The 25,773-nt window shown below is 45.0% G+C and overlaps 1 protein-coding gene across 4 annotated transcripts in view; it reads left to right on the top strand.

Moving 5' to 3' along the window:
- ADAMTSL3 (ADAMTS like 3) overlaps positions 1-25,773 on the top strand; it is a 793,440-nt gene that overhangs the window by 700,373 nt on the left and 67,294 nt on the right. For all 4 annotated transcript variants that reach the window (XM_077263637.1, XM_077263634.1, XM_077263636.1 and 1 more), the window contains exon 22: positions 1,959-2,086. In XM_077263637.1, coding sequence (XP_077119752.1) covers positions 1,959-2,086 — 128 coding nt within the window. The remainder of the gene's footprint in view (positions 1-1,958; positions 2,087-25,773) is intronic.

The raw sequence follows: 25,773 nt of genomic DNA, 5'->3' as shown, positions 1-25,773 counted from the left end.
TCTCTGTACAGAGTCAGACTGAGCGAGAAGCTGGGACCGACGTCTCCGCTGAGCAGACTTCACTGCGGCAGGAGAAGAATAGGAGACTGCAGCGGAGATGGCCCGAGATTCCCCCTGTGCAGAGACGGGAACTCGAACCCTAACACCAATACAGGAAAGATATACATCTTGGTACCGTATTAGCCAGTAGATAGAAAAATGTTTAGAATTGAGAGTCCTCAGTGGTTGATACCTTTTAATGGCTAACTGAAAAGATGGTAACAAATTGCAAGCTTTCGAGACTACTCAGGTCTCTTCATGAGGGATAGACTAATAGAAATTCTGAAGAATCACATATTTATGCGAGCTTCTGACAATGATGCTTCTTAGATTTGGGGGCTTCCTAAAACACAGTAGTGTTGTCCCCTTACAATCCATTTTTCCAGACCCCCCACTACTGTGTTTTAGGCAGCCCCCAAATCTAAGAAGCATTATTGTCAGAAGCTCGCTGTCCTCTCCAACAGCTGCAGGAACCTTTCCTTGCAACCAGAAAAAATGTAAAACCTGTCCATTTATAATGACCACGGACAAGATAAAGATCCCCAATTCACATCAGGATCACAAGATCCCAGGAACTTTCAGCTGGGTCACTTCTCATGTGGTGTACTTAATTATTTGTACTAAATGTCCAACTGGGGGTCTGTATGTGGGGGAGACAGGGAAGAAGCTGAGAACAAGGATGAACTCTCATTGCCATACAATAAGAGAAAAAAGAATGGATCTCACTGTGGCAATACATTTTTGTCTCCCCGATCATAGCATTATGGACATGAAATTACTTGTATTAAAAGGTAACTTCAAATCTCAGAGAGACAGAAGGATCTAGGAATATAAGCTGATGATGACCTTTGACACTCTCAGTGCAGGAATGAATATTTCGCATGGACTTATGTCTTTTTACAGCAAATAAGGAATTTGCTCCTCAGACCATGTGGGGTCACCATAACATAGAACCAGACCCCAATCAGAGGACAATAAAACATTCACTCTCCTTATCTATGAACTGTTCCAGTATTTATGGACATAACTGTTTATTACTCACATAATGGTAATTTTGCTTAACGTCACCTATCTTATCTATGGCATTTTTCTGTGCTGTGTTGTGCATAAATATGTGATTCTTCAGAATTTCTATTAGTCTATGCCTGATGAAGAGACCTGAGTAGTCTCGAAAGCTTGCAATTTGTTACCATCTTTTCAGTTCGCCATTAAAAGGTATCAACCACTGAGGACTCTCAATTCTAAATATTTTGATAATCACCGATCAATTTTAGCAGAAAAATAAACAAATTTTCCTGGTAAGATTTATTACAAAATTGCTTATTTTCATGTTTTCTGCAATCCTATAATGTAATCCAACCTTTAGGCTTTAAACAACAGAAACGATTTCCTGTAATGATAGTCAAGGGAGGGTCAAGCTTTCATCATGACAAAGGTTTGGTTCACAGTAGGGTTCAGAGTTCAGTTTTTCTGTTCCATTATAAGAACAGAAAAAATGGAACTTATGCAAGTAAGGTATTTGTCACCTGACAGATGCAATAGAGTCCAAAGGTTTCTGTCAGGTTGGCCAATATTTTAATGGAAAAAATAGTGCTGCGTGCACCCTGGTTTATCCGTTATTGGAGGGCAAGCACTCAATGAACACCGGCCTCAACCTACTCACTAAGAGAGAGCTTGTAAGCACTGCACATGTTTGGATACTGCTGTTAGACAGTAGTGGTGGCCGATCTCCTTGGCAATGAGTAATAAGCAATAAAATAAAACAGAGTTAGCTGGAGAACGTGGACTTTTTAATAATATGTGAATTGTAAAGTTCCTTGTTTTTATGACTGCAATATAAATATAGGCATCTAAGAAGAATGGAATAACAGTAACCCTGTTAGACTACGAATCACTAACATGCCGATATTTACCCTTAGGATTACCCTAGAAAGCCGTGGAATGCTGCACATCCATAGACCTGGCAGAGAAGATATGGGCATGTATCAGTGTACAGTTCTAAATGAGCGAGGATCTGACGTGGAAAATTCACACTTGTATTTTGCAGGTAAATTGTGATCATGAAGTAATTCATGATTTATATATGTCTTATGAGAGATGATCGTTTAACTGATTATTAAGTTCAATTTGGAGGCATAATAATACCACTAGAAAATTTCCATTTACCACCCCAAATTTAAAAAAATGTATTACCAATCAAACATTTAGACCCTGATTCATCAAGACCAGCGTTGTTCTTGACGATTTTTATGAAAGGACATGTTGGAGTCAGATGCTCCTGATTTAGGTGTATTCCTCTTATGAACAAGGCATGTCTTCAAAGTGAAGTGCGCCTCATCACAAGTTTTACTCCAATCTTGAGCTGGAGTAATATTTTTGGTATAAAATATGCCACAGCTTGTCATGAATTAAATGGGCTGTGATGTGACACCCCTGTTCTGCCCTAGATCCATCCCCAGTTGGTCTTATTTCTGCCCATCTTGGCAGAGCTGGGTGAAACCTGAGTGAAAAATAATTTGTAACTCTATTTTGCCAAAAAATTGTGATTTTTCAAAGCAATTCCCACATTTTGAGCATAATTGCTTTGATGGATAGGGGCCTTAGTGTATCCTATCCATACACCATCTCATCCCACCCTCTCTCATTTGAAGTTCTCAAGGCTCTCCTGTGGGCTCTGAGCACTTTTGTTCATCCATGATTTCAGCCTGGAACAGCTTCAAGTGCCATGGCTTCCAGTATCACTATATCTTTGACTCTGCTCTGCCCTACAATCCACACATCAAAGCCTTTTACACTTCCTGCCATCTCCAAGCCTTTAACACTTTTTGCTGCCCTTTCCTCAATCTTGAAGCAACATAAATGTTATTATATACCCTCATCATCTGGGCTTAGAATACTGTTACATCCTTCTCTGTGGCCTCCTATTGAACAACATTTTTCACCTTCAATCCATCCTCTACTCTACTTCCCGATCAATCCACCTCTCCCCTCACTACTTCTGTATCTCTAATAATGACTTTCAGGCCATCCATACCTCTCCCCCATAACCTAATCACTCCAGTCTTAATATCTGTTCCTCACAAGATCTTCTTCTTTCCTTTCCATCTACATTTTTTTTAACAACCATTTACAAGTTTTTTTGTGCATCCTCCATACTCTGGAATTAGCTACCTAACTAAGCACATCAAATTGTCTGCCACGATTAAAACCTTCAGACGTAACCTGAAAATACATCTCTTCAAGAAAGCCTACAGCCTGGAATAATCCCACAGCTGCCTCATTACCACCAGAGCTGCTTTCAACCCCCTGACCTACTGTCTACATCACCCATACCTAGCAGATTGTGAGACCTCCTGGATACGGCTTTCTCTCACTCTGCACCAGTCTGTCAATCTTAACTCAAATTTATTGTGCTTGCTTAGTACAGTATTTTCGGTATGTATTACATATACAACCAAATTCGGACTTATATTAAAGACTATCCAAAAGAAGAGAACCATATATGAAAATAAAAATTTAACTTGTAACAACTCTGCTGGCATCACTGCATGGCCTCCCATCCCCCACCTGCTTTCACTCAAGCTCACTCACTTCTCCGGTCCATGCTCTGAGTTCTCTCTGCTGCCAGCTCCATGCTGTGTGCCTCATGTCTGCTGCTTGCTCTGTGCATGCTCTGTCTGTGTGCATAGGAGGGCGGCGCCGGCAGTTCCTGTGTCTTATTGAGACTGTGCGCACCTTGCTAAGGTGTCCCTGGCCAATTGCCATGAGGCTTCCTGTATTTAAGGCTTCCCCACCCATTGGTGCGGGCCTGTGCAACTTACTCCCTCAGTCAGTTCTTAGCTGCTGAGGTGCCAGGCCCTGTCTCTGTGACTCTTGTGTCCGCCACCCAGTGGGGCGCTGTACCCTGGTCTGTGTCCAGTGTTTGCCACCCAGTTGGGCGTAGTACCCTGGCCTGTGTCCTTGTGTAGCCACCCAGTGGGGCTTCGTACCCTGGCCTGTGTCCGCCACCCAGTGGGGCGTCGTACCCTGGCTTGTGTCCGTGCCTCTGTGCCTTGTCCCATTTCTGACTCTGTCTTAGTCTAGTCCTGTTCCTGTGTCCGTTTAAGTCACTGTCTTGGTTTGCTTTCTCTGCTGTGCGTACTCTGTGTCTCGATTTGCTCTGCTCTCGGCTCTGCACTCTGTGTCTTGCTTTGCTCCTTGCTCTGCATTCTGTGACCTTGATCTGCACTCTGTGGTTTTGCTCTCGGCTCTGCACTCTGTGTCTTGCTCTGCTCTGCTCTCAGCTCTGCACTCTGTAGTTTTGCTCTCGGCTCTGCACTCAGTAGCTTTGCTCTGCACTCAGCTCTGCAATCTGACTTTCCTCTGCTCGCTGCTCTGCACTTGGTGTCTTGCTTTGCTATGCTCTCAGTGCTGCACTCGGTGTCTTGCTTTTCGCCGCTCTCGGCTCTGCACTCTGTGGTCCTTCTCTGCTATGTGCTCTGCGACTCCGCTCAGCTCTTGCTCTGCGGCTCTGCTCCTTGTGGTTCTTCCCTGCTCTGCTCCTTGCAGTTCTACCTGGCTCCGCTCCTTGCGGCTCTACCTGGCTCCGCTCCCTGCGGTTCTACCTTGCGTCGCTCCTACGTTTCTGCTCTTGGCTCTGCCTCTTACTTTTCTGTACTTGACTCCGCCTCCTGCTCTTGGCTCCGCCTCTTGCATTTCTGCTCTTGGCTCCACCTCCTGCTCTTGGCTCCGCCTCCTGCTCTTGGCCCCACCTCCTGCGTTTCTGTTCTTGGCTCTGCCTCCTGCATTTCTGTACTTGGCTCTAGCTCCTTTGCTTCTGCTTTGCATCCGCTCTTGTGGTCTTTCTCTACCTATTCATAAGTCCTCCTGTCTGAACAGGTTCCTACCTGTTTTCATATATCTGCCTATATACCGGTCCTGCCAGTGTACCAGTCTTGTCCGCCTGTCCTGCCGGAGCGTCAGCCGTGCCCACCTGCCAGAGTGCCAGCTGTGCCCGCCGGCCTGCCAGTGTCCAAGCCATTCCTGCCTGTGTCTCTGTTGTACCCGCCTGTCTGCCAGAGTGCCAGCTGTGCCCGCCTGCCTATCTATGTTCCGTTCCTCCGGTGGCATCAGCAGCCACAGCCAGACACCACCCTGGAGTGGTACATGGTAGCATCCTGCCGCACAAAGCCTGATCTCACCATCAGAGGCTCCAGCCAATACCAAGTAAGCTACTTAGTTACGCCCCTTCCAGGGTAGTCTGGTCTGTGGCACAGTGGGGCCAGACCCCCGCACGCCCGCCAACTAGTCTGGGAGCGAGCGTGTCAAAACTTTATTATAGATTGGTAAAAACACTGGTTAAAAAAAGCACAAAGCAAAAAACTAAAGTGCCCAGTAGGGGGAATTCCAATCCTATCTGTTGTGAATTTGCTTTTTGCTCCCTCTAGTGGTTACTAGTTTTTTGACTCTGGTTTTTCTGTCATTCCTTTTATCCGCACCTGGGTCGTTAGTTAGGGGTGTTGCTATATAAGCTCCCTGGACCTTCAGTTCTATGCCTGGCAACGTAGTTATCAGAGCTAGTCTGCTGTGCTCTTGTCTACTGATCCTGTTTCCAGTTATATCAGCTAAGTCTGCCTTTTGCTTTTTGCTATTTGTTTTGGTTTTGTATTTTTGTCCAGCTTGTTCCTTATCTATATCCTGACCTTTGCTGGAAGCTCTAGGGGGGCTGGTGTTCTCCCCCCGGACCGTTAGACGGTTCGGGGGTTCTTGAATTTCCAGTGTGGATTTTGATAGGGTTTTTGTTGACCATATAAGTTACCTTTCTTTATTCTGCTATCAGTAAGCGGGCCTCTCTGTGCTAAACCTGGTTCATTTCTGTGTTTGTCATTTCCTCTTACCTCACCGTCATTATTTGTGGGGGGCTTCTATCCAGCTTTGGGGTCCCCTTCTCTGGAGGCAAGAAAGGTCTTTGTTTTCCTCTACTAGGGGTAGCTAGATTCTCCGGCTGGCGCGTGTCATCTAGAATCAACGTAGGAATGATCCCCGGCTACTTCTAGTGTTGGCGTTAGGAGTAGATATATGGTCAACCCAGTTACCACTACCCTATGAGCTGGATTTTTGTATTCTGCAGACTTCCACGTTCCTCTGAGACCCTCGCCATTGGGGTCATAATAGTTTGCCAGGCCAATATTAAATGTTTAATGCATTGCAGAAGAGGGATTATAAGAAAGAAGATTCTGAGTTTTTTTTTTTCTTTTTCCCCTTTACCTCAGAGTGGCTATGCTTGCTGCAGACATGAATGTCCAGACCTTGATTACAAGTGTGGACCAGCTGGCTACTCGTGTGCAGGGCATACAAGACTATGTTATCAGAAATCCTAGGTCAGAACCTAAAATACCGATTCCTGAACTGTTTTCCGGAGACAGGTTTAAGTTTAGGAATTTCGTGAATAATTGTAAATTGTTTTTGTCCCTGAGACCCTGTTCATCTGGAGATTCTGCTCAGCAAGTAAAAATTGTTATTTCGTTCTTACGGGGCGACCCTCAGGATTGGGCTTTTTCGCTGGCGCCAGGAGATCCGGCATTGGCTGATCTTGATGCGTTTTTTCTGGCGCTCGGTTTACTTTATGAGGAACCCAATCTTGAGATTCAGGCAGAAAAGGCCTTGCTGGCTATGTCTCAGGGGCAGGACGAGGCTGAAGTGTATTGCCAAAAATTTCGGAAATGGTCCGTGCTGACACATTGGAACGAGTGTGCACTGGCCGCTAATTTTAGAAATGGCCTTTCTGAAGCCATTAAGAATGTTATGGTGGGTTTTCCCATTCCCACAGGTCTGAATGATACTATGGCACTGGCTATTCAAATTGACCGGCGGTTGCGGGAGCGCAAAACCGCAAATTCCCTCATGGTGTTGTCTGAACAGACACCTAATTCGGTGCAATGTGATAGAAAAACCGCAAATTCCCTCATGGTGTTGTCTGAACGGACACCTGATTTAATGCAATGTGATAGAATCCTGACTAGAAATGAGCGGAAAATTCATAGACGCCGGAATGGCTTGTGCTACTACTGTGGTGATTCTACACATGTTATCTCAGCATGCTCTAAACGTATAGCTAAGGTTGTTAGTCCTGTCACCGTTGGTAATTTGCAACCTAAATTTATTCTGTCTGTAACTTTGATTTGCTCACTGTCATCTTATCCTGTCATGGCGTTTGTAGATTCATGTGCTGCCCTGAGTCTCATGGATCTCTCATTTGCTAAGCACTGTGGTTTTACTCTTGAACCATTAGAAAATCCTATACCTCTTAGGGGTATTGACGCTACACCATTGGCAGCTAATAAACCGCAGTATTGGACACAGGTTACCATGTGCATGACTCCTGAACACCACGAGGTGATACGTTTCCTGGTTTTACATAAAATGCATGATTTGGTTGTTTTAGGGCTGCCATGGTTACAGACCCATAATCCAGTCCTGGACTGGAAGGCTATGTCAGTCTCAAGTTGGGGCTGTCGTGGTATTCATGGGGATTCCCTGCCTGTGTCTATTGCTTCTTCTACGCCTTCGGAAGTTCCGGAGTATTTGTCTGATTATCAGGATGTCTTCAGTGAGTCTGAGTCCAGTGCACTGCCTCCTCATAGGGACTGTGACTGTGCTATAGATTTGATCCCAGGCAGTAAATTTCCTAAGGGAAGACTGTTTAATCTGTCGGTACCTGAACATACCGCTATGCGTTCATATATCAAGGAGTCTCTGGAGAAAGGACATATTCGTCCGTCTTCTTCCCCTCTTGGTGCGGGATTCTTTTTTGTGGCAAAAAAGGACGGATCTTTGAGACCTTGTATTGATTATCGGCTTTTAAATAAGATCACTGTCAAATTTCAGTATCCTTTACCGCTGTTGTCTGACTTGTTTGCCCGGATTAAGGGTGCCAAGTGGTTCACCAAGATAGACCTTCGTGGTGCGTACAACCTTGTGCGCATTAAGCAGGGTGATGAATGGAAAACCGCATTCAATACGCCCGAAGGTCATTTTGAGTACTTGGTGATGCCTTTTGGGCTCTCCAATGCGCCTTCAGTTTTTCAGTCCTTTATGCATGACATTTTCCGGAAGTATCTGGATAAATTTTTGATTGTTTATCTGGATGATATTTTGGTTTTTTCTGATAATTGGGATTCGCATGTGGAGCAGGTCAGGTTGGTCTTTAAAATTTTGCTTGAAAATTCTTTGTTTGTCAAGGGCTCAAAGTGTCTCTTTGGTGTACAGAAGGTTCCCTTTTTGGGATTCATTTTTTCCCCTTCTGCTGTGGAGATGGACCCAGTCAAGGTCCGAGCTATTCTTGATTGGACTCAGCCCTCGTCAGTTAAGAGTCTTCAGAAGTTCTTGGGCTTCGCTAACTTCTACCGTCGTTTTATCGCTAACTTTTCTAGCATTGTGAAACCTTTGACGGATATGACCAAGAAGGGCTCCGATGTAGCTAACTGGGCTCCTGCTGCCGTGGAGGCTTTCCAGGAGTTGAAACGCCGGTTTACTTCGGCGCCTGTTTTGTGCCAGCCTGACGTCTCACTTCCCTTTCAGGTTGAGGTGGATGCTTCGGAGATTGGGGCAGGGGCTGTTTTGTCGCAGAGAGGCCCTGGTTGCGCTGTTATGAAGCCTTGTGCCTTTTTCTCTAGGAAGTTTTCGCCTGCCGAGCGAAATTATGATGTGGGCAATCGGGAGTTGTTGGCCATGAAATGGGCATTTGAGGAGTGGCGTCATTGGCTCGAGGGTGCTAAGCATCGTGTGGTGGTCTTGACTGATCACAAAAATCTGATGTATCTCGAGTCTGCTAAACGCCTTAATCCGAGACAGGCCCGCTGGTCATTGTTTTTCTCCCGCTTTGATTTTGTTGTCTCGTATTTACCAGGTTCAAAGAATGTGAAGGCCGATGCTCTTTCTAGGAGCTTTGTGCCTGATGCTCCTGGAGTCACTGATCCTGTTGGTATTCTTAAAGATGGAGTTATCTTGTCAGCTATTTCTCCGGATCTGCGACGTGTGTTGCAGAGATTTCAGGCTGATAGGCCTGAGTCTTGTCCACCTGACAGACTGTTTGTCCCGGATAAGTGGACCAGCAGAGTCATTTCCGAGGTTCATTCCTCGGTGTTGGCAGGTCACCCGGGAATTTTTGGCACCAGAGATCTGGTGGCCAGGTCCTTTTGGTGGCCTTCCTTGTCAAGGGATGTGCGGTCATTTGTGCAGTCCTGTGGGACTTGTGCTCGAGCTAAGCCTTGCTGTTCTCGTGCCAGCGGTTTGCTCTTGCCCTTGCCTGTTCCGAAGAGACCTTGGACACATATCTCCATGGATTTCATTTCTGATCTTCCGCTATCTCAGGGCATGTCCGTTATCTGGGTGATATGTGATCGCTTCTCCAAGATGGTCCATTTGGTTCCTTTGCCTAAGCTGCCTTCCTCTTCCGATCTGGTTCCTGTGTTTTTCCAGAACGTGGTTCGTTTGCACGGCATCCCTGAGAATATTGTGTCAGACAGAGGATCCCAGTTCGTTTCCAGGTTCTGGCGATCCTTTTTTAGTAGGATGGGCATTGATTTGTCGTTTTCGTCTGCTTTCCATCCTCAGACTAATGGACAGACGGAGCGAACCAATCAGACTTTGGAGGCTTATTTGAGGTGTTTTGTCTCTGCTGATCAGGACGATTGGGTGACATTCTTGCCGTTGGCTGAGTTTGCCCTTAATAATCGGGCTAGTTCCGCCACCTTGGTTTCGCCTTTTTTCTGCAACTCTGGTTTCCATCCTCGCTTTTCTTCGGGTCATGTGGAGCCTTCTGACTGTCCTGGGGTGGATTCTGTGGTGGATAGGTTGCAGCAGATCTGGAATCATGTGGTGGACAACTTGAAGTTGTCACAGGAGAAGGCTCAGCGCTTTGCCAACCGCCGCCGCGGTGTGGGTCCCCGACTACGCGTTGGGGATTTGGTATGGCTTTCTTCCCGCTTTGTTCCTATGAAGGTCTCCTCTCCCAAATTTAAACCTCGTTTTATTGGGCCTTACAAGATATTGGAAATCCTTAATCCTGTATCTTTTCGTCTGGATCTTCCTGTGTCGTTTGCTATTCACAATGTATTTCATAGGTCCTTGTTGCGGCGGTACATTGTGCCTGTAGTTCCTTCTGCTGAGCCTCCTGCTCCGGTGTTGGTTGAGGGCGAGTTGGAGTACGTGGTGGAGAAGATCTTGGATTCTCGCCTCTCCAGGCGGAGGCTTCAGTACCTGGTCAAGTGGAAGGGCTATGGTCAGGAGGATAATTCCTGGGTGGTCGCCTCTGATGTTCATGCGGCCGATTTAGTTCGTGCCTTTCATGCCGCTCATCCTGATCGCCCTGGTGGTCGTGGTGAGGGTTCGGTGACCCCTCACTAAGGGGGGGGTACTGTTGTGAATTTGCTTTTTGCTCCCTCTAGTGGTTACTAGTTTTTTGACTCTGGTTTTTCTGTCATTCCTTTTATCCGCACCTGGGTCGTTAGTTAGGGGTGTTGCTATATAAGCTCCCTGGACCTTCAGTTCTATGCCTGGCAACGTAGTTATCAGAGCTAGTCTGCTGTGCTCTTGTCTACTGATCCTGTTTCCAGTTATATCAGCTAAGTCTGCCTTTTGCTTTTTGCTATTTGTTTTGGTTTTGTATTTTTGTCCAGCTTGTTCCTTATCTATATCCTGACCTTTGCTGGAAGCTCTAGGGGGGCTGGTGTTCTCCCCCCGGACCGTTAGACGGTTCGGGGGTTCTTGAATTTCCAGTGTGGATTTTGATAGGGTTTTTGTTGACCATATAAGTTACCTTTCTTTATTCTGCTATCAGTAAGCGGGCCTCTCTGTGCTAAACCTGGTTCATTTCTGTGTTTGTCATTTCCTCTTACCTCACCGTCATTATTTGTGGGGGGCTTCTATCCAGCTTTGGGGTCCCCTTCTCTGGAGGCAAGAAAGGTCTTTGTTTTCCTCTACTAGGGGTAGCTAGATTCTCCGGCTGGCGCGTGTCATCTAGAATCAACGTAGGAATGATCCCCGGCTACTTCTAGTGTTGGCGTTAGGAGTAGATATATGGTCAACCCAGTTACCACTACCCTATGAGCTGGATTTTTGTATTCTGCAGACTTCCACGTTCCTCTGAGACCCTCGCCATTGGGGTCATAACACCTATCCAAACGATGGTGAAATGTCAGGATGAATACAATAAAGTTGATGTTTGGGTACCCTGGGTTCAAACACAAATTGTTTATGAATATACAGTATATATAATTTAAATGATGATATAAAAGAATGGGGTGTAGCCCATAGAATAGAGCACAAGGACCCGATAATAGGTCATGTATATGTGAATAATATGGCTAGAAATATTGTGCAATCATAAGCTTAGAGGTCTAGGAGTTGTAACTATCGTGTGCTAAGCAAATGGGTGCATGAATCATCTCATAATAATCTGCACCTAAATCAATATCAAATCTATATATTTAATTGTCTAAGGGTAACTTCCGTCTGTCTGTCTTCCTGTCTGTCTGTCTGTAACCTGCCGGCCGCAACCAATCAGCGACGGGCACAGTCCGGCCGCGAATTCACCCCTTCCTACTCTCCGTCAGTGCCCCCTCCATACTCCCCTCCAGTCAGCGCTCACACAGGGTTAATGGCTGCGTAACACCGCGTTATGCCATGGTGTAACGCAGTCCGCTAATGCTGCTATTAACCCTGTGTGACCAACTTTTTACTAGTGATGCTGCCTATGCAGCATCAATAGTAAAAAGATCTAATGTTAAAAATAATAAAATAATAAAAAATCATTATTTACTCACCTTCCGGCGCCTTTCCCACTCATCGCGACGCTCCGGGCCATGCATTGAGGTCTTGCGAGATGATGACGTAGCGGTCTCTCAAGACCGCTACGTCATCATCTCGTGAGACCGCAATGCAGTCTTGGGACCGGAGCGTCACGAGGAGCATCGCTAAATGCCTAGCCTGGATCCTGGGGCTGCTGGAAGGTGAGTATATAACTATTTTTTATTTTAATTCTTTTTTTTAACAGGGATATGGTGCCCACATTGCTATATACTACATGTACTGTGCTATATATTACATGGGCTGTGTTATATACTATGTGGGCTGTGTTATATACTGCATGAGTCGTGTTATATACTGCGTCTCTGTGCTATATACTACGTGGGCTGTGCAATATATGACGTGGCTGGGCAATATACTATGTGGCTGTGTTATATACTGCGTGAGCTGTGCTATATACTATGTGGGCTGTGCTATATAATACGTATCTCTGTTATATACTACATGTGCTGTGCTATATACTGCGTAGCTGTGCAATATATGTGGCTGGGCAATATACTATGTTGCTGTGCTATATACTATGTGGCTGTGCTATATACTACATGGGCTGTGCTATATACTACGTGGCTGTGTTATATACTACGTGGGCTGTGCTATATACTATGTAGCTGTGCAATATACGTGGCTGGGTAATATACTACGTGGCTGTGTTATATACTATGTGGCTGTGTTATATACTATGTGGGCTGTGTTATATACTACGTGGCCTGTGTTATATACTACGTGGGCTGTGTTATATACTACATGGACTGTACTATATACTACGTGGGCTGTGTTATACACTGCGTGGGCTGTGCTATATACTACGTGGGCTGTGATATACACTGCGTGAGCTGTGTTATATACTACATGGGCTGTGTTATACACTGCGTGGGCTGTGCTATATGCTACGTGGGCTGTGCTATATACTATGCGGGCTGTGCTATATACTATGTGGCTGTGCTATATACTACGTGGGCTGTGCTATATACTACGTGGGCTGTGTTATACACTGTGTGGGCTGTGTTATATACTACATGGGCTGTGTTATACACTGCGTGAGCTGTGATATATACTACGTGGGCTGTGTTATATACTACATGGGCTGTGTTATATACTATGTGGCCTGTGCTATATGCTATGTGGCCTGTGCTATATGCTATGTGGCTGTGCTATATGCTACGTGGGCTGTGTTATATTTCTCTGCTGTATCTGTGCATCATGAATCGTGGTATGTGTTAAAGAGGGGGGCCCACTGAGACTCTTTCGCCCGGGGCCCTCAAAAACCTGGAGCTGGCCCTGGCTTTACTGATTGGTCACGCCCGGCCGGCCGCGAACAATCAGCGACAGGTGCAGTCCGGCCGCGAATTGGCGCAGAATTCGAACCACGCTTCGCCAATTGGTCGCGCCCGGATGGCCGAATCCTGTGTATAAATTGTATTATTCTGAAAACTTCATAAATAAACTACATACATATTCTAGAATACCCGATGCGTTAGAATCGGGCCACCATCTAGTATGCTATAAATGGGCTTCACTATAAAGTGATCCCTTTGTGCAAACAATAATTACATAGGACACAATACCTGAACACAATGACTGCTGAACCAAACGATATAGATGGATTGGGCATCCCCCCTCACCTTGACGTACATTTCACTTTTTGCTTCTTCTGGGGGTGTATTATATATCTGTAAATTTTCTTAATATGTACAGCATTCCAAAATTAATGGTGCTGTAAAATAATAAGAATAATAATAGTAATCTCTCTCAAGCACAAGTCTTCCCTTTTCCTTTTTTATGCAGTTGTTATTTTTTGTCTCTGTAACTGCAACAGACGCCATCTCTCAAGGCTATCCTCCTGCCCTCAAATGCCTCCCCTTTATAATTCCGTCCATCTGCTGACACTGACACTTCTTCACTTCTCTCCTAGTACTGCACCATGCACAGCCTCTGCATTACTGATGACCATATACTATTCATCCTCCTAATCTCTTGTCCAGAACATCTCTGGTGTCTCAGCTTCACTTGAATTCCCTTGCACGAATCTCCAAACTTCCACACTTTCCAAGTTCATGCAATTTACACATTCACCTAACTTGACTAGGGGTACACTCTGTTTTCTAATATAAGTAGATATTATTATGCTTTGATTATATAGCGTTTTACAGACATTATCATCACGGTCCCCACTGGGGCTCACAATCTAAATTCTCTATCAATATGTCTTTGAAGTGTGGAAGTAAAATGGAAAAACTAGAGGAAACCCATGCAAACTCGGGGAGAACATACAAACTCCTTGCAGATGTTGTCCTTTGTTGGATTTGAACCCAAGACTCTGCGCCACAAAGCAACAGTGCTAACCACTGAGCAATTTACATATAACCACAGAGTAATTGACGTATTTATAATGTAATAGGGAAAATATGAAAGCACTGTACATCTTGGTAAGTGGGATAGTGCGATCTGATCTTTTTTCATTATACTATAATAATGATGACATGAAAGATGTTTCAGGTGAAAAACAAAGGCTGGATATTTATCTGACATATGACCACCATTTTACAGGATTTAATTTTCGTTTGATCTTGATATCTACAGAGTGGGCCATGTATATGGATACACCTAACTAAAATGGGAATGGTTGGTGATATCACCTTCCTGTTTGTGGCACATTAATATAAGGGAGGGGGAAAACTTTTCAAGATGGGTGGTGACTAGTGGTGAGCGAGTATACTCGTTGCTCGGGTTTTCCCAATCACGCTTGGGTGGTCTCTTAAGTATTCGTGAGTGCTCGGCGATTTAGTTTTTGTTGATGCAGCTGTATGATTTGTGGGTGCTAGACAGGCTGAATACATGTGGGGATTCTCTAGCAACCAGGCAACCCCCACATGCACTTAGGCTGGCTAGCAGCTGTAAATCATGCAGCTGTGTCTACAAAAACTAAATCTCTGAGCACTCACAAATACTTGGAGACCACCCGAGCGTGCTCAGGAAAACCCGAGCAACGAGTATACTCGCTCATCACTAGTGGTGACCATGGCGGCCATTTTGAAGTTGGCCATTTTGGATCTAACTTTATTTTTTCCAATGGGATGAAGGTCATGTGACACATGAAACTTATTGAGAATTTTACAAGAAAAACAATGGTGTGCTTGCTTTTAACGCTTTTAACGTCACTTTATTCTTTCATGAGTTATTTACAAGTTTCTCTATGTTTACAGTATTGACATGTCGCAGAGGTTAACATGTGAGGAGCGGATAGAAATTGTGTTGATGTCTGGTGAACGCAGTACCTGGGTCATTGCAGCAGATTTCAATACAAGAGACCCTACGCAAAAAAAATTGTCACCGTTCCCATTTTATTTAGGTGTATCCATATAAATGGCCCACCCAAAAAATATTGCCTCGTCACTGAACATAATGTTCTGTGTAAACTGAGGGTCCTGTTCCAATTTTTGTTTTGACCATTCTGCAAATTCAGCGTGCCGATCTGGGTCATCTTCGCTGAGATGCTGCAGCAGCTGGATTTTGTAAGGGTGCCATTTAGGAGTATGATTGACTGATGCCAGATCGGCATGCTAAATTTGCAGAATGGGCAAAACAAAAATCAGAACAGGACCCTCAGTTTACACAGAACATTATGTTCAGTGATGAGGCAAACTTTTTTGGGTTGGCCATTTATATGGATACACCTAAATAACATGGGAATGGTAACAATTTTTTTGCATAGGGTGTCTTGCATTGAAATCTGCTGCAATTATTATTATTATTATTATTTATTGTTATAGAGCCATTTATTCCATGGCGCTTTACATGTGAGGAGGGGTATACATAATAAAAACAAGTACAATAATCTTAAACAATACAAGTCATAACTAGTGTTGAGCGATACCTTCCGATACTTGAAAGTATCGGTATCGGATAGTATCGGCCGATACCAGAAAAATATCGGATATCGCCGATACCGATACCCGATACCAATACAAGTCAATGGGACTCAAGTATCGGAAGGTATCCTGGATGGTTCCCAGGGTCTGAAGGAGAGGAAACTCTCCTTCAGGCCCTGGGATCCATATTCATGTAAAAAATAAAGAATTAAAATAAAAAATATGGATATACTCACCCGTCCGGGGACCCCTGGACCTTACCGATTGTAACCGGCAGCCTCCGTTCCTAAGAATGAGCAGTTTAAGACCTTCGAGGACGTCGCGGCTTGTGATTGGTCGCGTGCCGCTCATGTGACTGCTCACGCGACCAATCACAGGCCGTGACGTCGCGGCCTGTGATTGGTCGCGTGAGCGGTCACATGAGCGGCACGCGACCAATCAGAAGCCGCGACGTCATCGAAGGCCCTTCTCGCGCTCATTCTTAGGAACGGAGGCTGCCGGTTACAGCGGTAAGGTCCAGGAGCCGCCGGAGAGGTGAGTATATCCATATTTTTTATTTTAATTCTTTATTTTTTACATGAATATGGATCCGATTCCGATTTCCGATATCACAAAAGTATCGGAACTCGGTATCGGAATTACGATACCGCAAGTATCGGCCGATACCCGATACTTGCGGTATCGGAATGCTCAACACTAGTCATAACTGGTACAGGAGGAGAGAGGACCCTGCCCGCGAAGGCTCACAATCTACAAGGGATGGGTGAGAATACAGTAGGTGAAGATAGAGCTGGTCATGTAGGGGTTTGGTCGATCGGTGGTTACTGCAGGTTGTAGGCTTGTCGGAAGAGGTGGGTCTTCAGGCTCTTTTTTAAGGTTTCAATGGTAGGCGAGAGTCTGATGTGTTGGGGTAGAGGGTTCCAGAGTAGGGGTGATACGCGAGAGAAATCTTGTAATGACCCGTACTGCATTCACCAGATATCAACACAATTTCTATCCGCTCCTCAAGTGCTAACCTCTGCGACATGTGAATGGCTGTAAAAAAAGAGAAACTTGTAAATAACTCACGAAAGAATAAAATTACGTTAAAACCAGGCACACCATTGTTTTTCTTGTGAATTTTCAATAAGTGTCACATGACCCTCTTCCCATTGGAAAAAATAAAGTTGGATCCAAAATGGCCGACTTCAAAATGGCTGCCATGGTCACCACCCATCTTGAAAAGTTTTCCACTTCCCATATACTAATGTGCCACAAACAGGAAGTTGACATCACCAGCCATTCCCCTTTTATTTAGGTGTATCCATATAAATGGCCCACCCTGTAGAACATACCAATCAGTCAGTAATCTATCTGCTTGGGAATATATCTGATCAAAGTCTTAATATTTTAAGGTGCTATGATATCAAATTAATGGCCGGTGGAATATAATATAGATAGTCTACTTATCTGCATGAGAAACATAAATGGAGATAGTTTGGGAATAAAATGTAATTTCTATGTATCTGGAAACTGTTCTCATTATGAATCTTTATAATGTTAGTTTATTAATAGAACATGTAAATGATTTAAAAGATTTGGTCTCTGTCCAAATCCCAGTACATGGGTTTAATGGTGAAGGCCATGGCAAGCCCCTTGGATTTTGTAAACAGAATGGCTAGCTCTAAGACTGTCTATGGAAGCTCTATTATCAGCTGCCAGGCTTCTACAGACAGTGCAACCATGACATTAAGTTTGCTAGCACAGTTTCTAATGTACAATAAAAATTATATTGTGGTACCATGTTAGTAGGAAAATTTATGTAAATAATATTATTCCCCTCCCCCCACAAAAAAAGGTATTCTAGGAGTGATACCTTTACTGTCTAACTTGAAAATTATATTTGTAAGGTTTCAGAACACAGAGGTTCATTCAGACCTGCATGATGAAGGAGCCTCTCTGCTCTGAAAGCTTGCAAATATAATTTTTCTGGTTAGCTAATAAAGGTATCACTCCTAGAATAATTTTTACATTAACAAAGTTTATATAAAGTTTGTCAAATTAAATATTATAGTTTTGTCCAAAATGTTTGCTTAACTCAAACATGGTACAGGCTACTGAAGTGGCAGGGCAAATGAACAAAAAGCTAATATCACGGATAACAATGGAGTTGTCACTAGCAGCAGTAGTGCTGGCAGCAACCTGTTATGATCCTGGAGGTAGGGAACACATGAACTGACCTGATGGGTAAACCAAAAATAAGGACAAGCTCTGGGAATGTGGGAACTTTACTGACCGCAATCCTGATCCTATCAACACACACTATAGGCAGCCGTAGAGCGTTCCTAACTCGGCCTAGACGCCTCGTTCACAGCCTGAGAAACTAGCTACCCCTAGAGAGAAACAAAGCCTCACTTGCCTCAGAGAAATTTTCCCTAAAGTGTAAGCAGCCCCCCACAAATAATAACGGTGAGTTTAAGGGGAAAACACAAACATAGAAATGAAAATAGGTTTTAGCAAATGAGGCCCGCTAATAACTAAATAGTCAGAAGATAGCAAGGAATCTGTGCAGTCAGTATAAAATACTAAAAAAGTATCCACGCAGAGAATACAAAAAGACCCCCACACCGACTCACGATGTGAGGGGCGCAACTCCGCACCCCAGAGCTTCCAGCTAGCAATCAAATAGCATATAAGCAAGCTGGACTGAACTCATAACATACTGAGACACATTTTCAAATAGTAATGAGCAAAAATGGACTAGCATGAACTTAGCTTCTCCACGAGGAGACAGGTCACAAGGGAAGTCCCAGAGAGATCTGAACCAGTACTGAATACAACGACAGCAGGCAACAAGTAAAGGTCCAGATGGAGTTAAATAGGCAGCAGGCCTAGCAGGAAACGAGGCAGCTGGAGTCCAGCTACAGACCGGCCGTAACACTAAAAGCCACCAGAGGGAGCCCATGAACAGAACTCACAAAGTACCACTCATGACCACAGGAGGGAGCCCGAGAACGGAATTCACAACAGTACCCCCCCTTGAGGAGGGGTCACCGAACCCTCACCAGAGCCCCCAGGCTGATCAGGACGAGCCAAATGAAAGGCACGAACCAAATCGGCAGCATGGAAACCGGCAACAACCCAGGAATTATCCTCCTGACCATAGCCCTTCCATTTAACCAAGTACTGAAGCTTCCGTCTCGAAATACGAGAATCCAAGATCTTCTCCACCACATACTCCAATTCTCCCTCGACCAACACCGGAGCAGGAGGGTCAACAGAAGGAACCACAGGCACCACATACCTCCGCAACAATGACCTATGGAACACATTATGAATGGCAAAAGATGCTGGGAGGTCCAAACGAAATGACACAGGATTGAGGATTTCTAAAATCTTATAAGGACCGATGAAACGAGGTTTGAACTTAGGAGAGGAAACCTTCATCAGAAACATAACGAGATGACAACCATACCAAATCCCCCACACGAAGTCGGGGACCCACACAGCGACGGCGATTAGCAAAGCGCTGAGCCTTCTCCTATGACATCGTCAAATTGTCCACTACGTGGTTCCAAATCTGCTGCAACCTATCCACCACAGAATCCACCCCAGGAAAGTCAGAAGGTTCAACCTGACCTGAGGAAAAACGAGGATGAAAACCAGAATTACAAAAAAAAGGCGAAACCAAAGTAGCGGAACTAGCCCGATTATTGAGGGCGAACTCATCCAATGGCAAAAATGTCACCCAATCATCCTGATCAGCAGAAACAAAACATCTCAGATAAGTTTCCAAGGTCTGATTAGTACGTTTGGTTTGGCCATTCGTCTGAGGATGGAAGGCCGAAGAAAAAGACAAATCAATGCCCATCCTAGCACAAAAGGACAGCCAAGATCTGGACACAAACTGGGACCCTCTGTCAGACACAATGTTCTCCGGAATACCATGCAAACGGACCACATTCTGAAAAAACAGCGGAACCAAATCAGAGGAGGAGGGTAACTTAGGCAAAGGCACCAAATGGACCATTTTAGAAAAACGATCACAAACCACCCAGATGACAGACATCCTCTGAGAGACTGGAAGATCCGAAATAAAATCCATGGAAATATGCGTCCAAGGCCTCTTCGGGACAGGCAAAGGCAAAAGCAATCCACTGGCACGAGAACAGCAAGGCTTGGCCCGAGCACAAATCCCACAGGACTGCACAAAGGAACGCACATCCCGCGACAAAGAAGGCCACCAAAAGGACCTAGTCACCAAATCCCTGGTACCAAAGATCCCAGGATGACCCGCTAACACCAAAGAATGAACCTCGGAAAGAACTCTACTGGTCCATCTATCCGGGACAAACAGTCTCTCCGGTGGACAACGGTCAGGTCTATCGGCCTGAAACTCCTGCAGCACCCGCCGCAAATCAGGGGAGATGGTGGACAAGATCACCCCCTCTCTGAGGATACCAGCCGGCTCAGAAACTCCTGGAGAGTCAAGTACAAAACTCCTAGAAAGGGCATCAGCCTTCACATTCTTTGAGCCCGGAAGGTATGAAACCACGAAATCAAAACGGGAGAAAAACAGCGACCATCGAGCTTGTCTAGGATTTAACCGCTTGGCAGACTCGAGATAAATCAAATTCTTGTGAACCGTCAAAACCACCACGCGATGCTTGGCTCCCTCAAGCCAATGTCGCCACTCCTCGAATGCCCACTTCATTGCCAACAACTCCCGATTACCAACATCATAATTCCGCTCGGCAGGCGAAAACTTTCTAGAAAAGAAAGCACATGGTCTCATCACCGAGCCATCAGAGCTTCTCTGTGACAAGACAGCCCCTGCTCCAATCTCAGAAGCATCAACCTCGACCTGAAAGGGAAGAGAGACATCAGGCTGACGCAAGACAGGAGCCGAAGAAAACTGACGTTTCAGCTCCTGAAAGGCCTCAACGGGCGCAGAAGACAAATTAGTCACATCAGCACCCTTTCTAGTCAAATCTGTCAAAGGCTTAACCACACTAGAAAAATTAGTGATGAAGCGACGGTAAAAATTAGCAAAGCCCAAGAACTTCTGAAGGCTCTTCACCGATGTAGGTTGAGTCCAGTCATCGATGGCCTGGACTTTAACTGGATCCATCTCGATAGTAGAAGGGGAAAAAATAAAGCCCAAAAAGGAAACCTTCTGGACTCCAAAGAGACATTTAGAGCCCTTCACAAACAAGGCATTGGCACGCAGGACCTGAAACACCATCCTGACCTGCTTCACATGAGACTCCCAATCATCAGAAAAGACCAAAATATCATCCAGGTACACAATCATGAATCTATCCAGATACTCTCGGAAGATGTCGTGCATGAAGGACTGAAACACGGAAGGGGCATTAGAAAGCCCAAAAGGCATCACCAAGTACTCAAAATGACCTTCGGGCGTATTAAATGCTGTCTTCCATTCATTGCCCCGCTTTATACGCACAAGATTATAAGCTCCTCGAAGATCTATCTTGGTGAACCAACTAGCCCCCCTAATCCGAGCAAACAGATCGGACAGCAGAGGCAAAGGGTACTGAAATTTGACCGTGATTTTATTTAGAAGGCGATAATCTATACAGGGTCTCAGAGAACCATCCTTCTTGGCCACAAAAAAGAACCCTGCACCCAAAGGTGACGAGGACGGACGAATATGCCCTTTCTCCAAAGACTCCTTTATATAGCTCCGCATAGCGGTATGTTCTGGTACAGATAAATTAAAAAGTCGACCCTTAGGGAACTTACTACCAGGAATCAAATTTATGGCACAATCACAATCCCTATAGGTAGGGCACTGGATTTGGGCTCATCAAATACATCCTGGTAATCCGACAAAAATTCAGGGACTTCAGAAGGAGTAGAAGAAGCAATTGACACCAAAGGAACATCGCCATGTACCCCTTGACAACCCCAACTTGACACAGACATCGCTTTCCAATCCAGGACTGGATTATGAACCTGCAGCCATGGCAGACCCAACACGACAACATCATGCAAATTATGTAACACCAGAAAGCGAATAACCTCCTGATGTGCAGGAGTCATGCACATAGTCACTTGAGTCCAGTACTGAGGCTTATTCTTGGCCAATGGCGTAGCATCAATTCCCTTTAGTGGAATAGGGAATTGCAATGGCTCCAAGATAAAACCACAGCGCCTGGCAAATGACAAATCCATCAAATTCAGGGCAGCGCCTGAATCCACAAAAGCCATAACAGAGTAGGATGAGAGAGAGCAAATCAAAGTAACAGACAAAATGAATTTAGGCTGTACAGTACCAATGGTGACAGACTTAGCGAACCTCTTTGTGCGCTTAGAACAATCAGAGATAACATGAGTGGAGTCACCACAGTAAAAGCACAACCCATTCTGACGTCTGTGATTTTGCCGTTCAATTGTGGTCAGAATCCTGTTACATTGCATAGACTCAGGCTTCTGTTCAGAAAACACCGCCAGATGGTGCACAGGTTTGCGCTCCCGCAAACGCCGATCAATTTGAATGGCCAAAGACATTGACTCATTAAGACCCGCAGGCGTGGGGAACCCCACCATAACATCCTTAAGGGCTTCAGAAAGACCCTTTCTGAAAATCGCTGCCAGGGCACACTCATTCCATTGAGTGAGCACAGACCACTTCCTAAACTTCTGACAGTAAACCTCTGCTTCATCCTGACCCTGAGAAAGAGCCAGCAAAATCTTTTCTGCCTGGTCTACTAGATTAGGTTCCTCATAAAGCAATCCAAGCGCCAGAAAAAACGCATCCACATTTAGCAATGCAGGATCTCCTGGCGTCAGGGAGAATGCCCAATCTTGAGGGTCACCACGTAACAAAGAAATAATAATTTTAACTTGCTGAGCAGGGTCACCTCACCAGAGGAATGAGGTCTCAGAGAAAGAAGCAATTTGCAATTATTTTTGAAATTCAAAAACCTAGATCTATCTCCAGAGAACAGCTCAGGAATTGGTATTTTAGGTTCTGACATTATGCGAACTACATAATCCTGAATGCTTTGTATCCTTGTAGCAAGCTGATCCACACAAGAAGACAGACCTTGAATGTCCATATCTGCAGCTGAGTCCTGAACCACCCAGAGATTAAGGGGAGGAGAGAGGCTAAACACACTGCAGAGGAAAAAAAAAACCTCAGAGCTTCTCTTATCCCTCTTTTGCGATGCATTAACACTTTACAGGCCTGCTGTACTGTTATGATCCTGGTGGTAAGGAACACATGAACTGACCTGATGGGTAAACCAAAAATAAGGACAAGCTCTGGGAATGTGGGAACTTTACTGACCGCAATCCTGATCCTATCAACACACACTATAGGCAGCCGTGGAGCGTTCCTAACTCGGCCTAGACGCCTCGTTCACAGCCTGAGAAACTTGCTACCCCTAGAGAGAAACAAAGCCTCACTTGCCTCAGAGAAATTTTCCCCAAAGTGTAAGCAGCCCCCCACAAATAATAACGGTGAGTTTAAGGGGAAAACACAAACATAGAAATGAAAATAGGTTTTAGCAAATGAGGCCCGCTAATAGCTAAATAGTCAGAAGATAGCAAGGAATCTGTGCGGTCAGTATAAAATACTAAAAAAGTATCCACGCAGAGAATACAAAAAGACCCCCACACCGACTCACGATGTGAGGGGCGCAACTCCGCACCCCAGAGCTTCCAGCTAGCAATCAAATAGCATATAAGCAAGATGGACTGAACTCATAACATACTGAGACACATTTTCAAATAGTAATGAGCAAAAATGGACTAGCATGAACTTAGCTTCTCCACGAGGAGACAGGTCACAAGGGAAGTCCCAGAGAGATCTGAACCAGTACTGAATACAACGACAGCAGGCAACAAGTAAAGGTCCAGATGGAGTTAAATAGGCAGCAGGCCTAGCAGAAAACGAGGCAGCTGGAGTCCAGCTACAGACCAGCCGTAACACTAAAAGCCACCAGAGGGAGCCCATGAACAGAACTCACAAAGTACCACTCATGACCACAGGAGGGAGCCCGAGAACGGAATTCACAACAGCAACCATGCTGGCAGTAGTGGTACTAAACACAAATCATATTTGGCCTCTTTTGCAAACTCTAGCAAACATATTAGCAGTGGGGAGGCAGAATGGAGTACATGTCCCATTGCTCATCTCAATCAGAGCAGGATGATATAGTCTCTGACAGTGACACCATCAGCTGTAGTCAGTGTTCTGCTCAGTCCACCTCCTTCTCAACATAACAGTTAATTTTGTCCAGAGCAGAGTTTTGATTCCATCAATGACACCTGCTTCTATTCTGCACCAAAGTTCCATGACGCACAGCACCCTGGTGGCTAAAGAATATACTACATCAGAAAAACTTCTTCAAGTTGATATTTTGGAAAACATGAACAGGCAGCCTTTATTCTTGGAAGATATAATGCCAGGGGAAATGGACAACATTATTCTAATGCCAATGTGTGTTGCATGCTCTGTGAGCCAGGGTGCTAGGAACACTGTCCATGCTAGTAGCACTCAGAGCCAGGGCAAACTTCGGGATAGAAATCAGGCGGGGTGTGTGGGCAAGGAGCACTGGCCATTTCACACACAGGCATCTGTCAGCCAAATCATGGATGAAGATGATGATGATGATGATGATGTGTTGGACATAACTTGGAAACCAGACAGGCTGGCTGGTTGCAATACACAGCAAAGGCAACATGCGTCTTAACCAGCGACAATGCCAGAACATTCTGGCTGCCTTAAGTTCAGGCAAAATAATCCACACTCCATGCATGCCTCATGTCCTGAATGTAATAGTACAAGATAGATATCTTTCACAAATATACATGTCTGAGAAAGGCCATGGCAACAATCATCACAGTGGAATTATGATAATGAAACAATGGGGTCTTCAGTCGTAATGGTAGGTGTAGAAAGCTATATGCTGCAATGCTTGTGGAAGGAAAGGCATATTTTTAACATTATCAAAGTGATGACTGTTGAACATTCACACTTTTAGGCCTTCACAATTAAAGTAAAATGGGGGAAAAATTTTGCAGCTTCTGTAAGTAAGTCCAAAATGGCTTACTATCAATATAAGGTATATTGCCTACTCTGTAAAGCTTTTGCTGAGCAAATGCCTGCCCCCCACAAAACTGTCCACCAGACCCCTCTGCGATCCATGCAGACACAACATTCCCCTGCCTGTGCCAGCATTTGGGCTAGAACAAGTAGCAAAGACAAATTGGACCAGTGGCAAGACCTGGTCCAATTTGCTATCGGGGTAATGTTGTGTCCAACCTCAAGTGCCATGTCAAAGAGAGTATTCAGTGAGGCCACTGAATTTTTCATGCCAAAGCAGACTAGGTTATCTGTCACAAACATAGAAAACCTAACATTTGTCAAAATAAATTGGGCATGGATCAGTGCAGACATTCATGCACAGATGATGACTAAATCGGCCATGTAATTGGTTTTCCTGCCTGACTATCCAGTTATTAATGTCTACACTGTTCTGCTGCCACCAGTGCTAATAGACCACACTCTGCCCGGCATCTACTCCCTATTACTCATGTCATCGATACTGTAGTACTGTTGATGCCGGGGCTGCTACTGCTGGTCTTAAAGTGCCAAATATCTTCTTGTCTGCCCTTAACTCTCAACTCTGCTGCTCTTAGAGCAGTCACTGCACAGCCATGCTAACTACACTCCTCATAGTGCTAGACTATGCTGCTGCTGCTGGGGTTGCCATTGCTGGTTCTAGACTGCTAATCATCTCCTTCCCTGCCCTGTCTTCACTGTCTGCCATGCTACTCATTCCACTGCCACTGCACAGCCAAACTTGCCTCATCCCTCCTTCCTGACCCATGTGTTCCATAATGTATAGGCTGTACTGCTATTGCCGGAAATGCCATTGCTGGCACTAAAATGCTAAGCTTCTCATTGCCTGCCCCTTCTTACCATGCTGCTCCTGCCACAGCCAATGCAGAGCTATGCCAGCCACACACCTCCTTCCTGTTCACTGTGTATTATAGTTCAAGACAG

The sequence above is a fragment of the Ranitomeya variabilis genome, chromosome 5 (genome assembly GCF_051348905.1).
Source record: "Ranitomeya variabilis isolate aRanVar5 chromosome 5, aRanVar5.hap1, whole genome shotgun sequence".
NCBI classification, from domain to species: Eukaryota; Metazoa; Chordata; class Amphibia; order Anura; family Dendrobatidae; genus Ranitomeya; species Ranitomeya variabilis.
This window is presented reverse-complemented; position numbering and strand designations above follow the sequence as displayed.